The 18,161-nt window shown below is 39.9% G+C and overlaps 1 protein-coding gene across 4 annotated transcripts in view; it reads right to left on the bottom strand.

The window, feature by feature from the left end:
- The window catches only part of dnm2b (dynamin 2b), a 54,848-nt gene that overhangs the window by 7,034 nt on the left and 29,653 nt on the right, over window positions 1–18,161 (bottom strand). For 3 of the 4 annotated variants that reach the window (XM_079812542.1, XM_079812541.1, XM_079812540.1), the window contains 8 exons: window positions 6,445–6,512; window positions 6,097–6,235; window positions 4,916–5,002; window positions 4,744–4,814; window positions 4,580–4,631; window positions 4,390–4,500; window positions 4,184–4,293; window positions 622–898 (listed from right to left, as the gene is read on the bottom strand). In XM_079812542.1, the coding sequence (XP_079668668.1) occupies window positions 622–898; window positions 4,184–4,293; window positions 4,390–4,500; window positions 4,580–4,631; window positions 4,744–4,814; window positions 4,916–5,002; window positions 6,097–6,235; window positions 6,445–6,512 (915 nt within the window). Of the gene's footprint in view, window positions 1–621; window positions 899–4,183; window positions 4,294–4,389; window positions 4,501–4,579; window positions 4,632–4,743; window positions 4,815–4,915; window positions 5,003–5,596; window positions 5,736–6,096; window positions 6,236–6,444; window positions 6,513–18,161 lie in introns of all 4 variants that reach the window. The other variant, XM_079812543.1, reaches the window with a different exon arrangement.

Here is an 18,161-nt window from a genome sequence, read left to right on the forward strand (position 1 = left end):
CCCGCCCACCCTTCTGTGATGGACACCTGATTAATGCGAGCCGTGAGTGGCGTAAGCCCCGCCCACCCTTCGGTGATGGACACCTGATTAATGCGAGCCGTGAGTGGCGTAAGCCCCGCCCACCCTTCGGTGATGGACACCTGATTAATGCGAGCCGTGAGTGGCGTAAGCCCCGCCCACCCTTCAGTGATGGACACCTGATTAATGCGAGCCGTGAGTGGCGTAAGCCCCGCCCACACTTCGGTGATGGACACCTGATTAATGCGAGCCGTGAGTGGCCTAAGCCCCGCCCACCCTTCGGTGATGGACACCTGATTAATGCGAGCCGTGAGTGGCGTAAGCCCCGCCCACCCTTCTGTGATGGACACCTGATTAATGCGAGCCGTGAGTGGCGTAAGCCCCGCCCACCCTTCTGTGATGGACACCTGATTAATGCGAGCCGTGAGTGGCGTAAGCCCCGCCCACCCTTCGGTGATGGACACCTGATTAATGCGAGCCGTGAGTGGCGTAAGCCCCGCCCACCCTTCGGTGATGGACACCTGATTAATGCGAGCCGTGAGTGGCGTAAGCCCCGCCCACCCTTCGGTGATGGACACCTGATTAATGCGAGCCCACACTCACATTGTTGATCATGAGGTGCATGATGGCCTTGGGCATGAGGTCGCGGATGCTCTTGTTGACGATGCCGATGTAGGAGTCCACCAGGTTCCGGATGGTCTCCACCTGCCGCTCCAGCTGAGGGTCCATGGAGAGAGAGTCGGCCGGGCCCCCGTCATCGTTCTCCGGGTGGTCCTTCTCAGGATAGACCCCGGCCCGCAGGAACGAGGCTTTCCAGCTGTCCACGTCCTCCTGAGAGTCGCAGGCCAGCTCGATCTGACGCAGGTCTTTATACACGTTCCTGCATCAGCAAACACAGAGTTATGAGTTATGAGTCTGCAGGAGTTATGGATCTGCACTTCAGATGATGTGAAACATGAACAAAGCTCCAGGTCTGCACAGTTTGGATGAACATTTGATCATTATGAATCAATATCGCTAGAAAATAATAAGTTTCAATTATTGCTGTATTTATTTATTTATATATAAACAACCCCAAATCAGAAAAAGTTGGGACAGTATGGAAAACGCAAAAAAAAAAAGAAGTGATTTCTAAATTTACTTTGACTTGTATTTCATTGCAGACAATATGAACACAAAATATTTCATGTTTTGTCTGGTCAACTTCATGTCATTTGTAAATATGCATCCTTTCCTGTCATTCAGACCTGCAACACATTTAAAAAAAAGTTGGGACAGTAAAGCATTTACCACTTTGTAATGTTGCCATTCCTTTTCACAACACTTAAAAGACGTTTAGGGACTTAAGACACCAAGTGATGAAGTGTTTCAGGTGTAATTTTGTCCCATTCTTCCTGCAAACAAGTCTTAAGGTGGGCAACAGTACGGGGTCTTCCACACATTCTCTATTGGAGACAGGTCGGGACTGAGGCAGGCCAGTCAAGTACCCGTACCCTCTTCCTCCACAGACAGGACTTTGTAATGTGTGCAGAATGTGGTTTTGCATTGTCTTGTTGAAATATGCATGGACGTCCCTGGAAAAGATGTCTTCTTGAAGGCAGCATATTATGCTCCAAAATCTCAATGTACTTTTCAGCATTAATGGTGCCTTCACAGAAGTGCAAGTTACCTTTGCCAAGGGCACTGACACAACCCCATACCATGACAGACCCTGGCTTTTGGACTTGTTGCTGGTAACAGTCTGGATGATCCTTTTCTTCTTTGGTCCGGAGCACACGGCGTCCATTCCTCCCAAAAAATACCTGAAATACTGCTTCATCTGAGCACAGTACACGTTTCCACTGTGTGATGCTCCATCCCAGATGCCTCCGAGCCCAGAGAAGTCGACGGCGCTTCTGGACACTGTTAACATAGGGCTTCCTTTTGGCACAGTACAGTTTAACTGGCATTTGTGGATGTAACTACGTATTGTGGTACTTGACAAAGGTTTGCCAAAGTAGTCCTGAGCCCATGTGGTGATATCGCTTCTAGATGATGACGATTCTTGATGCAGTGCCGCCTGAGGGATCGGAAATCACGGTTGTTCAGCTTAGGCTTGCGCCCTTGTCCTTTACGCACTGAAATTCCTCCAGATTCCTTGAATCTTTTAATTATGTTATGCACTGTTGAATGTGAAATATCCAAATCTCTTCCTATCTTTCTTTGAGGAACATTGTTTTTAAACATTTCAATAATTTTCTCACGTATTTGTTGGCAAACTGGCGATCCTCGGCCCATCTTTGCTCCTAAAGGATTAGACCTTTCTTGGATGCTGCTTTTGTACCAAATCATAATTACAATCACCTGTTGACATCACCTGTTTCAAATCACATCATTATTTAACCATTTTACCTCATTACTAGCCCTAAATTGCTCCTGTCCCAACTTTTTTTTAACTGTGTTGCAGGTCTGAATGACAGGAAAGGATGCATATTTACAAATGACATGAAGTTGACCAGACAAAACATTTTTTATTTGCGTTTTCCATACTGTCCCAACTTTTTCTGATTTGGGGAGATATATATATATATATATATATATATATACACACAGATATGAATACTTCTGCTTTCTGTTATCTTGATATCTGTTGGGCAAAAAAAATATTTAGTCAGCCACCAATTGTGCAAGTTCTCCCACTTAACAAGATGAGAGAGGCCTGTAATTTTCATCATAGGTACACTTCAACTATGAGAGACAGAATGAGAAAAAATCCAGAAAATCACATTGTCTGATTTTTAAAGAATTTAAATGTCCGGCCCGTCTGAAGTTTGCTAGAGAGCATTTGGATGATCCAGAAGAGGATTGGGAGAATGTCATATGGTCAGATGAAACCAAAATAGAACTTTTTGGTAAAAACTCAACTTGTCGTGTTTGGAGGAGAAAGAATGCTGAGTTGCATCCAAAGAACACCACACCTACTGTGAAGCGTTTTTCTGCAAAGGGACCAGGACGACTGATCCGTGTAAAGGAAAGAATGAATGGGGCCATGAGTAAAAACCTCCTTCCATCAGCAAGGGCATTGAAGATGAAACATGGCTGGGTCTTTCAGCATGACTATGATCCCCAAACGTGTGCCCAGGCAACGGAGGAGAGGCTTCGGAAGAAGCATTTCAAGGTCCTAGAGTGGCCTAGCCAGTCTCCAGATCTCAACCCCATAGAAAATCTTTGGAGGGAGTTGAAAATCTGTGTTGCCCAGCGACAGCCCCAAAACATCACTGCTCTAGAGGAGATCTGCATGAGGAATGGGCCAAACTACCAGCAATAGTGTGGAAAAACCTTGTGGAGACTTCCAGAAAACATTTGACCTCTTTCATTGCCAACACAACATGTTATTGACCAAATACTTATTTTCCACCATAATTTGCAAATACATTTTTTAAAAATCAGATAATGTGATTTTCTGGATTTTTTCTCCTCATTCTGTCTCATAGTTGAAGTGAAACTTTGAAGAAAATTACAGGCCTCTCTCATCTATTTCAGTGGGAGAACTTGCACAATCGGTGGCTGACTAAATACTTTTTTGCCCCACTGTAATTATGATTTATCTTTCAATGAAAAGAATCAATAAAAAGAGTTAAACTAAAATTATAATATTTGTTTCAATTATTGTTATCTTTTATGTATATATATACAAAATTACTACATTTATCCAAATGTGTTTATAATAATAAAATACAAGTATATATTTTATTCATATGATATTATACATATTTATTATTTATATCCATTATTTAATTGGTTAATATATTATTATAAATGTCAAATTCATTATTTTACTTATTTATTAATTTACGTATTTATTCATACAATGTTATAAATGTATAATATATTTATTTACTTATATAATATTTTGAAATATTTGTTCATATAATATAATACAAGTATAATATCTATTAATTTATCATAAGATTAAATAATTAATGTAAAAATATAAATAAATAATTGATAAAAAATGTATTTTACAGTACCTGCACTTTAAAAAAAATATATAATACTAATATTTATATCCGTCTTAATTTCTTAATTTTCAAGCGTTAAACCATCATCAAACCTTTATTTCGGCTCCTCTTTTGTTGACAACAGCCAGTTTATTATGATTATGATTATGATTATTGATCTTTACCGCTGCTCTGTGTTGAAGATGGCAAAGGTGTGTTTGGTGGACATGAACCCTTTCTCCACGTCTCTGAGCTTCAGGTTATCCAGAGGCAGCATGAACTTCTTCTCTTTCTCCTGGAAAACACACACACACACACACACAAACGCGTTTTATTTCCACAAAAGATGAAGAATACACATCTAAACACACACACACACACACACACACACCTCCTCGTCCTTGTACCAGGACAGAGACTCTGCGGTCAGGATGAACCAGTAGTCCTTGGACCCGCCCTTCATGATGCTGATGTTGATGGTGAGCCAACCGCGCCGGATCACCTGCAGCAGGGGGAGGGGATATGATAATGAGGCGGGGGAGCGGACCAATGGGCCGGCGCGTGAGCTGGTGCTGCTGTACCTGATTGGGCATGGCCCTCTTCTTGCTGACGGTGGCGCTCCGCTGCTGCGCGCTGAAACACACTGAGGTTAGACCGCTGCCACTCAAATCACAGGTCAACAGAGGGCAGAGGTCAACAGAGGGCAGAGGTCAACAGAGGGCAGAGGTCAACAGAGGGCACTCACTTGGCAAAACCGATGAAGTCCTCGTGGTTGGTGTTGATGTAGGAGAGCTCGATGTCGATCAGCAGCATCACCTGCGACACACACACACACACACACACACACACACACAGGTGTGAATGAATAAATGAATGAATGCGATGGGATAACAGGAGGAGGGTTGGGGAACACACACCTGGTCTTTAGTTTTGCTCTCTCTCTCTCTGACGTATGTGGTGACGATTCTCTCCGTCTCTTCTCTCAGCCGAGGATACGAGTTCAGCTAGGACACACACACACACACACACACACACACACATACACACACACACACACATACACACACACACACACACACACACTAACGTGTCATAAACACGCATGAGCAGGACTGCAGTGATGTGTGTTTAAACACTGACGGCCTGTGATTAGTGAAATAATCCCCACAAAGCAAAAACACAAGCGGAGCTCATCCACCACAGACAAACACTGAACTAACAGCAGTTACAGGACTGGATTTGACTGGTTAAGAGATCTGTCAATCAAAGAGGGTTTGGTTACAGGACTGGATTTGATTGGTTAAGAGATCTGTCAATCAAAGAGGGTTTGGTTACAGGACTGGATTTGATTGGTTAAGAGATCTGTCAATCAAAGAGGGTTCGGTTACAGGACTGGATTTGATTGGTTAAGGGATCTGTCAATCAAAGAGGGTTCGGTTACAGGACTGGATTTGATTGGTTAAGAGATCTGTCAATCAAAGAGGGTTTTGTTACAGGACTGGATTTGATTGGTTAAGAGATCTGTCAATCAAAGCGGGTTCGGTTACAGGACTGGATTTGATTGGTTAAGGGATCAGTCAGAAGCGGTCATGTTTTACCTTCTCGGTGCACTTGTGGATGAGCGTGGCGAGTTCAGACACCACCAGGTCTACACACTTGAGACACGGCTCCTTCAGTTTAACAATCTGCTTTTTCACTATGGCCTCAAAGGCATGGTCAGGGGTGAACAGCCCCGTCCTGGAGGATCATGGGACAGCGGAGGTGTTATTTGGATAATTAAGGGCACAATACTGGGAAAAAGTGGACGGGTGGATGAAAACAGAAGCACATAACGGTCCATGCGTTCCTCTTTCCTAAACGGGACGCATGGGATTGCAGCTCTTTGACCGTGGCGGTTTTCTAACAGTATTTGAGTGTAAACACAACACTTGTGCGCTCAGGATCGTAATGCTGATTTGAAATGGGTTATGTACATGTGAGTTTTGGTCATTTCCTGAGGTAGAGGGCTGTTGGTGTTACATGAGTGTTTTTGCTTTGCGGAGCCGTTAGCGGCGTGAGTCGGGCAGGTGTTAGCGTGACATGCTCGCTCTCCGTCTACCTTCAGTGTGCACTGCTTGACCGTATTGATGAGCTCCTGGATGACCAGGTCAATGCATTTGAGGCACGGCTCCTTCAGCTTGATCAGCTGCTTTTTCACGATGGCCTCGAAGGCCATGTCAGGGGTGAAGAGCCCCGTCCTGAGGTCACACACACAACACACGGTCAGAGTGAAACCATGTCCGATCACAGAGAGAACGACTCTAGTAATGAGCCCATGTTGAATATGTGTGGTGTATCTATGATTAACATGGGTCAAATGTGAGAGGTTAAGCGATGAAAGCGGACTCAATGATCGGGGATATTCCTGAAGTGAGTATGGTCGTGTGCAGTGTCAGTGTGCTCTTGCCTGACTCCATGAATGTTCTTGATGGCGTAGCTGATCTCTCTCCTCAACTCCTTCTCATCAAACTCCATCTAACACACACACACACACACACACACACACACACACACACACACACACACGTTTATCCACGGTGTTATGTGATTAAAAGCATGTCAATTCAGTCATTATTTACAACATATTAGAGCTGCACCATTCTGGATGAAGTAAGAATCACGATTCTGAACTAAACTAATTAGTTTTTTTAACAAATCTCTTGAATGAATGATTCAGTGACTCACTCATGTTTCATTACTGGATGAATCAGTGTTTTTGAACGAATCTCTTGATTTATACCCATCTTTCATCTGAAAGCCACGTTTCTGGCATCTGTAAAACCGCCTTCTACCACCTTAAAAAGTGGTAGAGAAAACATGGCGGCAGGTGTTTGCAGCAGCTCGGCAGGTACTGCCACACCTCTCCTAAAAAAAACTGGGAGACCGTCTGATCATCATCAAATTGCACGCAAAAACTGGGGCTCATGGCGGTCTGGTTTTAAATGTGCTAAAACCAAGGAGACATCACACCTGATTGTCTTGGCCCTATGCCTGTTGGTTCTCACGGAAACACAAATGTGGGGAAACTGGTCTGCTGCTCGTGAACGCTCTTCTCTGCACGTCACCCCATCGGGAAACGGAAACCTCGCTGTCCCACTGGATTCGTGGAGTCAGTATATCCTATATTCCAACTATATGGATATCGGGCGAGTATCTAGAAGCGTGAACGGCGTGGACAGAGAACGGCCCCTTTACCAGCAAAACGGGTTCATTACATCTTTCTCTGTACTGTCCTTTTGCTATGTGGAGATGTCCATTTAAACCCTGGACCTGCGGATTTTCCGCAACCACATGTGAATAATCGGCAATCAGCTGTTCCCCATGGACCCGCGGTAAGACCGGTGACCGACTTTTGTGACACTCATCTTGCAGGATCACGAGGTAAACATCCTCCGTTAAACTCGGTGTCTGAACATGCCATTACTCAAACGCTGTTAAAAGCTGGACCATGTACTAAGACAAGTGCTTCACAGACTACCACCGTGCTCTTCAAACAACAGCAAACAAAACTCTTTCAGACTGTAAACCACGCGAGCATACTATGCAACCCGAAAACAAAACCGAAAGGCATCTTTGGGGGACATTTAAATATACGTAGCGTCATTTCAAAGACTGAACAAATTGAACATTAATAGATTCAAACCTTGATTACTTGTGTCTTACAGAAACCTGGCTAACTCCTACAACTCCTTTATCTGTATTTAATGTCCCAGGTTATAAAATATATAGACGAGACGGATGTAAAGGGAAAGGCGGGGGGGTTCTTATTTATGTTAAAGACAACATTCAACGCAAACAAATTGATATATATGAAAATTCCTTGGAGTGTGTAGGGGTCAATATTACTTTATCCCCTCAGATGTCATTTATTGTTTTTTCAGTCTACCGACCTCCTACTGCAACAAGTGTTTTCTTTGACAATTTATCAGAAATTCTTAAACAACATGAAGGTAAAGAAGTTAAATTTATGGGTGACTTCAACTTAAATTGGCTTGACAAAGCACGCAGCAAAAAGCTCAAGAATATTGCCAAAACATATCAGATGATACAAATGATAAATAAACCCACAAGAATAACAAAATCTTCTCAAACACTACTGGATCTAATTTTTACAAATAAACCGGATAGGATAACTAAAACATATAACTTGATTACTGGCTTATCGGAACATAATTTCACTCTAGTTGCTAGAAAGCTAACTAGATCACGGTATAGGAATCAAATCTCACTGAAAAATAACCCCAATATATCTATTTCAAAGAAAGATCTAGTATTTATTGAAAAGGAAATAAAACAAACTAATTGGAACGACACTATTGAAAATAAATCCTGTGAGCAAGCATGCAATGATTTAATGTCAGCTTTTAATAAACAATGGCCAGGAAACCTAATGCAAAACAGAATCTGCCTTGGTTAAATAGCAATCTCTGGAACGTAATGAAAAAAAAAGAGATGCCTCCCTAAAAAAAATGTTTAAGTCTGGATTGACTACTGATCATTTAATATATAAAGGTCTGAGAAATAAAGTCATAATGCAACGTGGAAAGGCAAAAGCAGATTTCTTCCTTGAAATTATTAGAGATGCCAAAGGGAACAGTAAAAGACTATGGAAAAGCATTGACAAACTAACTGGAAAGGAAAAGCCCAAATATGAAAGCATACATCTTAAAATAAATGGAAATGACGTCGACTGGGACATGACTTGATGACGTCGACTGGGACATGTTCCGCGCGAGTTCTGAAGACGTCAGCGAGTTCACAGAAGTGGCGCTCTGCTTTATTAACACACTGACAGAGCAAGCCACACAAACATTAACTATAACGTCCTTCCCTAATCAGAAACCGTGGGTGGACAGTTCAATTCGCACTGCAGTAAACTCGCGCACCACCGCTTACAATGCCGGTCTCCTAACGGGGGATATGAGGGAGTACAAAGCTTCATGTTACGCCCTCCGGCGCGCCGTTAAAGCCGCAAAACTCCGCTATAAAGACAGAGTGGAATCTCATTTCCAACTCAACGACTCCCGGCGGATGTGGCAGGGACTGAGATCCATCTGTGCTTTTGGAACTAAATCCTCTGCAGAGGTGAGAGCTGATCCGTTACTGGTGAACGAGTTAAACTCTTTCTACGCTCGCTTTGATGGTAATCGCGGCAGCGCGACTCCGGCGAGTGACGCGTCAGAGAGAGTCCCTCAGAGCAGCAACGGTCACGTGATCTCTGTCTCGGAGGACGAGGTTCGGAGGGCACTCAAACGTGTGGATGTCAGGAAAGCTGCTGGGCCGGATGGTATTTCAGGTCGTGTTCTGCGGTCCTGTGCTGATCAGCTCGCAGGGCTCTTTACATCCATATTCAACGAGTCCCTTGCTACATCTGTTGTCCCCACCTCCTTCAAACGATCCTCCATCATCCCTGTACCTAAGATCAGTAAACCCTCTTGCTTAAATGACTATCGTCCAGTGGCTCTCACATCTTTAGTCATGAAGGTCTTTGAGAGACTCATTAAAAACAACATTTGCTCCTCCATTCCTGACACTTTGGACCCTCTTCAGTTTGCCTATCGTCCCAATAGATCGACTGAAGATGCCATTTCTCACGTCCTTCACTCCTGCCTCACTCACATCGACAGCAAAAGTGGGAACTATGTCAGGTTGCTATTTATTGACTATAGCTCAGCCTTTAACACCATAGTTCCCATTAAGCTAACACACAAACTCCTGGATCTAGGCCTGAATTCTTCTCTCTGCCTCTGGATTGAAGATTTCCTCACTGGCAGACCCCAGGCGGTGAGAGTAGGCCAGTTCACCTCCACCTCCATCACCCTGAGTGTTGGAGCTCCACAGGGCTGTGTGCTGAGTCCCCTGCTCTACTCTCTCTACACCCATGACTGTTTGTCCACACACAGCTCCACCTCGATCATCAAGTTTGCTGATGATACTGTTGTCCTGGGTCTCATCTCCAACAACAATGAGACGGCATACTTGGACGAAGTGGAGCAACTGACATCATGGTGCCAGGACAACTGTCTCTCTCTGAATGTTAACAAGACCAAAGAACTGATTGTGGACTTCAGGAAGAGACAGCATCGGTCATACTCCCCTCTCATGATCAGCGGGACACCGGTAGAGAGAGTGAGCAGCTTCAAATACCTGGGAGTGAACATCTCCGAGGATCTGACCTGGACTACACACATCCAGACACAGGTGAAAAAAGCCAGGCAAAGACTGTACCACCTGCGCCAGCTGAGGAAATTCAGGGTTTCACCAGCCATCCTGAAAACTTTCTATCGAGGGGCGATAGAAAGTGTCCTGACTCAGTGCATCACAGCGTGGTACGGGAACAGCACCAGTCACGACTGCAAAGCCCTGCAAAGAGTGGTGCGCTTATCCGAGCGCATCTCAGGCTCAGCTCTCCCGTCTCTGCAGGACATCTACACCAAACGCTGCAGAGGTAGAGCTACCAAAATCATCAGAGACATTAATCACCCTGCAAACTCTCACTTCACCCTGCTGCCATCTGGTAAGCGCTTCCGTAGCCTGATGGCAAAGACTGAAAGACTCAGGAGGAGTTTCTTCCCCCAGGCCATCAGACTCCTGAACTCAGTCACGTGACTTCACTTCACCCCGCACACGCATAAACATACGTTTTTTTAACATTAACATCCACATACTGCAATTGCACTGCACTTTACTTTCCTATTGTTACTGCGTAACAACCTGTAATAAACCTAGCACATTATACTTCTTTATATATACATATATATATATTTTATGTTAACCACTTATTTTTAAGTCTACAGTTTATCTCACTTATCATATCCACATATTTTTTATATTTTTATTTATCTTATTTCCTATTTTTATCTTTTACTTGATTTATTTATAATTCTACTTATGTTAATACTTTTTATTCTAATTTTATTCTATTTCTATTTTAATTTCTTGTAACTGTTATTTGCACTGTCCATGGAGCGGACCTGTTTACATTTCACTGCCAGTTGTATATTGTGTATATAACTGTGTATGTGACAAATAAAACTCTTGAATCTTGAAATCTTGAATCTTGAAATATTCTAGATGATAGCCTCGCTGTCGCTACAAATTTTAATAATACATTTTTAAATTCTGTGCAAGCATTGGGTCAGAATTTTCCAAAGATCCACCCTCAGCACTCCTTAGTTTGTGATAGTTCTGCCTTTTGTATAATGCTACTTCCTTGAAGTAATTAAAACAAACCTAGATCAGGGAGGAGTGTTGGGTGCAGTTTTTATTGATTTGCGCAAGGCTTTTGACACGGTTAATTATGACATACTATTAAACAAACTGGCAAATTATGACCTTTCCATAGACACACAAAATTGGATTAAATCTTACCTGAGTGGCCGAAATCAGTGTGTGCGGGTGAACAATACTCTGTCTTCATTTAAAGCATGCACCCTGGGAGTGCCACAAGGGTCAATTTTAGGGCCGCTGCTTTTCAGCATATATATTAATGACCTTCCATCTGTGTGTAATACTGTTGATTTAATAATGTATGCTGATGATACTGTGTTATATACTCATGGGAAAAATGCAACTGAGCTTGCAATGAAATTAACTAAGGAAATGCAGAAGGTTGCAGAATGGCTAGATAACTCCTGTTGGACCTTAAACGTTGAAAAGACTGTAACCATGTTCTTTACAAACAGGAGCAAACTCAGGGATTGTCCTGAAATATTAGTAAATGGGCAAAAAATAAAAAATGTGGAGGAATTTAAATATTTAGGGGTTACCCTTGATAATACTCTTAGTTTTAAAAATCATGTTAAAAAGTTGAGTAACACACTGAAATTTAACCTCATAAACTACAGACACATAAGAAACTCTCTTACTGTTGAAGCATCACATACATATTTAAATGCAATGATTCTCCCACATTTTTTCTATTGTATGACAAGTTGGTCTCAGGCATGTAAAACAGCCTTAAAACCACTTGAATCATTATATAAAAGTGCCCCTAAGATTCACGACAAAAAAACACGTCAGTATCATCACTGTCAGAAACCTGGCTAACTCCTACAACTCCTTTATCTGTATTTAATGTCCCAGGTTATAAAATATATAGACGAGACGGATGTAAAGGGAAAGGCGGGGGGGTTCTTATTTATGTTAAAGACAACATTCAACGCAAACAAATTGATATTTATGAAAATTCCTTGGAGTGTGTAGGGGTCAATATTACTTTATCCCCTTAGATGTCATTTATTGTTTTTTCAGTCTACCGACCTCCTACTGCAACAAGTGTTTTCTTTGACAATTTATCAGAAATTCTTAAACAACATGAAGGTAAAGAAGTTATACTTATGGGTGACTTCAACTTAAATTGGCTTGACAAAGCACGCAGCAAAAAGCTCAAGAATATTGCCAAAACATATCAGATGATACAAATGATAAATAAACCCACAAGAATAACAAAATCTTCTCAAACACTACTGGATCTAATTTTTACAAATAAACCGGATAGGATAACTAAAACATATAACTTGATTACTGGCTTATCGGAACATAATTTCACTCTAGTTGCTAGAAAGCTAACTAGATCACGGTATAGGAATCAAATCTCACTGAAAAATAACCCCAATATATCTATTTCAAAGAAAGATCTAGTATTTATTGAAAATGAAATAAAACAAACTAATTGGAACGACACTATTGAAAATAAATCCTGTGAGCAAGCATGCAATGATTTAATGTCAGCTTTTAATAAACAATGGCCAGGAAACCTAATGCAAAACAGAATCTGCCTTGGTTAAATAGCAATCTCTGGAACGTAATGAAAAAAAAAAGAGATGCCTCCCTAAAAAAAATGTTTAAGTCTGGATTGACTACTGATCATTTAATATATAAAGGTCTGAGAAATAAAGTCATAATGCAACGTGGAAAGGCAAAAGCAGATTTCTTCCTTGAAATTATTAGAGATGCCAAAGGGAACAGTAAAAGACTATGGAAAAGCATTGACAAACTAACTGGAAAGGAAAAGCCCAAATATGAAAGCATACATCTTTTTATGGAAATATTCTAGATGATAGCCTCGCTGTCGCTACAAATTTTAAAAATACATTTTTAAATTCTGTGCAAGCATTGGGTCAGAATTTTCCAAAGATCCACCCTCAGCACTCCTTAGTTTGTGATAGTTCTGCCTTTTGTATAATGCTACTTCCTTGAAGTAATTAAAACAAACCTAGATCAGGGAGGAGTGTTGGGTGCAGTTTTTATTGATTTGCGCAAGGCTTTTGACACGGTTAATTATGACATACTATTAAACAAACTGGCAAATTATGACCTTTCCATAGACACACAAAATTGGATTAAATCTTACCTGAGTGGCCGAAATCAGTGTGTGCGGGTGAACAATACTCTGTCTTCATTTAAAGCATGCACCCTGGGAGTGCCACAAGGGTCAATTTTAGGGCCGCTGCTTTTCAGCATATATATTAATGACCTTCCATCTGTGTGTAATACTGTTGATTTAATAATGTATGCTGATGATACTGTGTTATATACTCATGGGAAAAATGCAACTGAGGTTGCAATGAAATTAACTAAGGAAATGCAGAAGGTTGCAGAATGGTTAGATAACTCCTGTTGGACCTTAAACGTTGAAAAGACTGTAACCATGTTCTTTACAAACAGGAGCAAACTCAGGGATTGTCCTGAAATATTAGTAAATGTGCAAAAAATAAAAAATGTGGAGGAATTCAAATATTTAGGGGTTACCCTTGATAATACTCTTAGTTTTAAAAATCATGTTAAAAAGTTGAGTAACACACTGAAATGTAACCTCATAAACTACAGACACATAATAAACTCTCTTACTGTTGAAGCATCACATACATATTTAAATGCAATGATTCTCCCACATTTTTTCTATTGTATGACAAGTTGGTCTCAGGCATGTAAAACAGCCTTAAAACCACTTGAATCATTATATAAAAGTGCCCCTAAGATTCACAACAAAAAAACACGTCAGTATCATCACTGTCAGATACTCACCAAATATAGTATTTTAAATCTGGAAAATCTAATAATGCACACAAATGTATGTCTGTTGTTTAAAATCCTTCATAATGCTACTGCTCCTCCTTTGAAAAAAATGGTCAGAAAAAACAACAAGAGCTACCCGATCATGTACCAGGGGAGAATGCAGTATTCCTAAACGCAGGACTGCATTTGGTAAATCATCTTTTTCTTTTGTTACCATAAATCAATGGAACACACTTCCAACAGAGTTGATTACATGTACGGATTTTAACAAACGTTCATGTCACACAAAACATTGGATCCTGTCACAACAAATTTGTGGCCATTTGTGAGTTTTGTGTGTTTGTGTTTATTAATTTATAAAAGGTGATGGGAGGGGGGTAAAATTGTTTTAATGATGTGGAAATGTGTCTATTTATAATTTTGTACTTGAAATTTTCCATAACTGTGAATTTAGTAACTGTTAATTTATTGTATGTTTTATTTACCTGCCCAGGGACTACGGGTGGAAAATAGCAATTTGCTAAAACCCGGTGCAATGCATCTCTCCTTGATTTATACAGGGTTAATGTTTTATTGTGCACTGTCCCTGTTCAAAAAAATATATATACATATATATTTATAGATATTTATAGATATTTATAAATTACGACACATGCTTTCAATGACAGTGAGTTCATGCGTTCATGAGCTGTAGATTATTGTAATGCTCTACTGGGTAGTTGCCCTGCTCACTTAATAAATAAACTCCAGCTGGTCCAAAACGCAGCAGCTCGAGTTCTTACTAGAACCAGGAAGTATGACCATATTAGCCCAGTTCTGTCAACACTGCACTGGCTGCCTATTAAACATCGCATACATTTTAAAATCTTGCTTATCACTAACAAAGCACTAAATGGTTTAGCTCCCCAATACTTGAGCGAGCTCTTAACATATTATACTCCATCACGTCTACTGCGCTCTCTAAACTCTGGCCAGTTGATCATACCGAGAATATCCAAATCAACTGCAGGCGCTCGATCCTTTTACTATTTAGCACCTAAACTCTGGAACTCTTCCTAACATTGTTTGGGAAGCAGACACACTCTGTCAGTTTAAATCTAGACTAAAAACACATCTCTTTACTGTGGCATACACATAAAACACTTTTTCAATGAAATGATTGTTAGGCTGCATTAACTAGGTCAGCCGGAACCGGGAACACTTCCCATAACACCTGATGTACTCGTTACATCATCAGAAGAACAGCATCTACGCTAATGCTAGTCTCTCTGTTTATCCCGAGGTTAACTGCCGGATTCAGATCTGCACATAGACACAACCACAACTCATCTGGAGTGTCAGAGAGACTGTGACTAGACTCTCCCCTGTGACGCCTCCTTCACTTTCCCTCTGTACAGATAAAAACGATACCGAAATTATCGAAAACCAATAAAACGCTGTATTATGCAGGCCAGACAAGTAATTTGGCGGTCATTTTGAAAAGAAAAACATACAGATTCAAATGCTCTTGCCAACAGACTGAACACATAATGCTTACATGTGTGCCGTCACCTTTCTCACAGAATCTGCGTTTTTTAACAAATCTCTTGAATGAATGATTCAATGACACACTTTTTAACAGTCACTTGTCTTCACATACTGGTGTAACGATGTAATAATCGTTATTTGAAGCATCAAGTTTCTTTCAAAAGGTGATTTACTCTATTTTACTCTATCAGTGTTTATATCTGAACTATAAACTTTTATCTGGTTCTTCTGTGATAATCTGAATGACTGTAAGACAGAAATAATGATGCTGTGTTGATGAAAAGAAGCGGTTTATTAAGCGGTTTTATAACTATCCAGATCTGAATGTTCACTGTCATCGCACTGGACAAAGGTTTAACCTGTTAAACTGCAACCCCACTTTGGGGCTCACAGCTGAAAACGACCTACCTGAATTAAAACAATTATAGCTCCTGAGAACAGTGTGCTACAGGCACAATTAAGGTATCTTTGGAAAGAAGACACTTGGGACTCTACTAAAAAGCAATCAGAGTTGATAATTCTCAAACAGATAAAAAATTATAATAGTTGAAATGCCTCAAAAATTATTTGCACTACACAGAATGTTGTATTATTTCATGTAAAAATATATGAAAATAGACCTGGAGGAATCCAGTTCAGTTATGGATTGAAAGCCACACGACTTATCAGTTTATAGTTCAAGTTTGAGGAAGATATAATGAAAAATGTGGTTCCTGCAAGCTTTTTTCCAAGACTATGTCTGTTCCATTTCTCCCTCCGCCTGCTTGAGGCACATCCCCAGAAATGACATCTCCCAACTAAAACAATTGCAGTTGCTGAACAATTTGCACTACATGCACAATTTAGACATCTATAAAAAGAAGACACTTTACAGTTTATTACCCAAACATTAAAGTAGAAAAAAACTTAGAAAGACAAACAGTTATAGAAGTTGAAGTGTCTTGAAGATGATTTGTGCTACAATGAACACTTTATTATTTGATGTAAAAATATATGAAAATAAGCCTGGAGGAATCCAGTTAGTTAATGAATTGAAAGGCACAAGTCTCATCAGTTTATATTTAAAATTTGACGAAGATATCATGAAAAATGGGGTTCCTGCATGCTTTTTTCTAAGAATATGTCCAGGTGCCAAGAAACCTACAGGAGACTTGATAACCTAATGTTATGAAGTGTACTGCAAGCTGTTTTAGCCATCATATATGATGCTTGAATGCTTTTTCAACTATAAAATAATAGGCAGAACCATAAGACTTTGTATAAGTGATTTATTTGTACAACAGAACTTATAAAAATATAATAAAAATGAAATATTAATAAAAAAGAGCTAAACTTCTTTGCAACTGAAAATACAACAAGTAATATAAGTATAATAACTATAAATATAACTAGTAATATAAATAACAATATAATATAAATATATAGCTATAAAAACACACACAATTTGCAAATGTAAAAAAAAAAACATTTACTGGCCTTTTACTGGCGGATTCAGGTCTACAACAGCAAGTGCAGATCTTGAAGAATCTGAAAGCGTTCTTCTCTTTTCTGCTGGTTGGCTGGTGCTTGGATGCCATAGCTCATCTGAAGACTCAACCTGATGCCTGTAGAATGGCAAGGAAAGGAAAGAGAATTAGCACTGCATGTCCTATTTCTGTATAGTTTGCCCATTCAATCAACAATCACACTGTCATCATTCACTCTAATTACAGGCCATCCCATGAACAATGAAACTGATGGGCAGTCGGTTAGACAGCATTCATATTGACGGCGGCCCATACATTCTCACACAGCCCAAGCATCAATCTAACGGCCGGCTATACAGTGAGCATTCATATTGACGGCGGCCCATACATTCCCACACAGCCCAAGCATCAATCTAACGGCCGGCTATACAGTGAGCATTCATATTGACGGCGGCCCATACATTCTCACACAGTCCTACAATCAATATAATGGCCGGTGAAACAGTGAGCATTCAACAATCACACAGATGGTCGGCCGTCCAGAACTTTTCTTTTTTCGTCAATTTGTTTTTGTAGCACAGGGGAAAAAAATGCATTTTATATATTATATATATATATATTTTTTTTTTTCTGTGTGTGCTAGAAAAAATGCTAAATATCAGTATATGTATAATCTATACTGGTATATTGTAATTTTTCTAGCACACAGGAAAAACATAAAATAAATACAGTCTCAATATATATATATATATATATATATATATATATATATATATATAAACAATTACATGTGTTATATATATATATATGTTTTATTTACACACACATGGGGAAAAATTATATATACTTTTTCCCCATGTGTGCTAGGAAAAATGCAAAATATCAGCATATGTATAATGCATACTGGTATATTGTAATTTTTCTAGCACACAGGAAAAACATAAAATAAATACAGTCTCAATATATATATATATATATATATATATATATATATATATATATATATATATATATATATATATATATATATATATATATATATATATATATATATAATATATATATATATATATATATATATATATAAACAATTACATGTGTTATATATATA

Source organism: Gobio gobio (genome assembly GCF_949357685.1).
Source record: "Gobio gobio genome assembly, chromosome: 3".
Lineage (NCBI taxonomy): Eukaryota > Metazoa > Chordata > Actinopteri > Cypriniformes > Gobionidae > Gobio > Gobio gobio.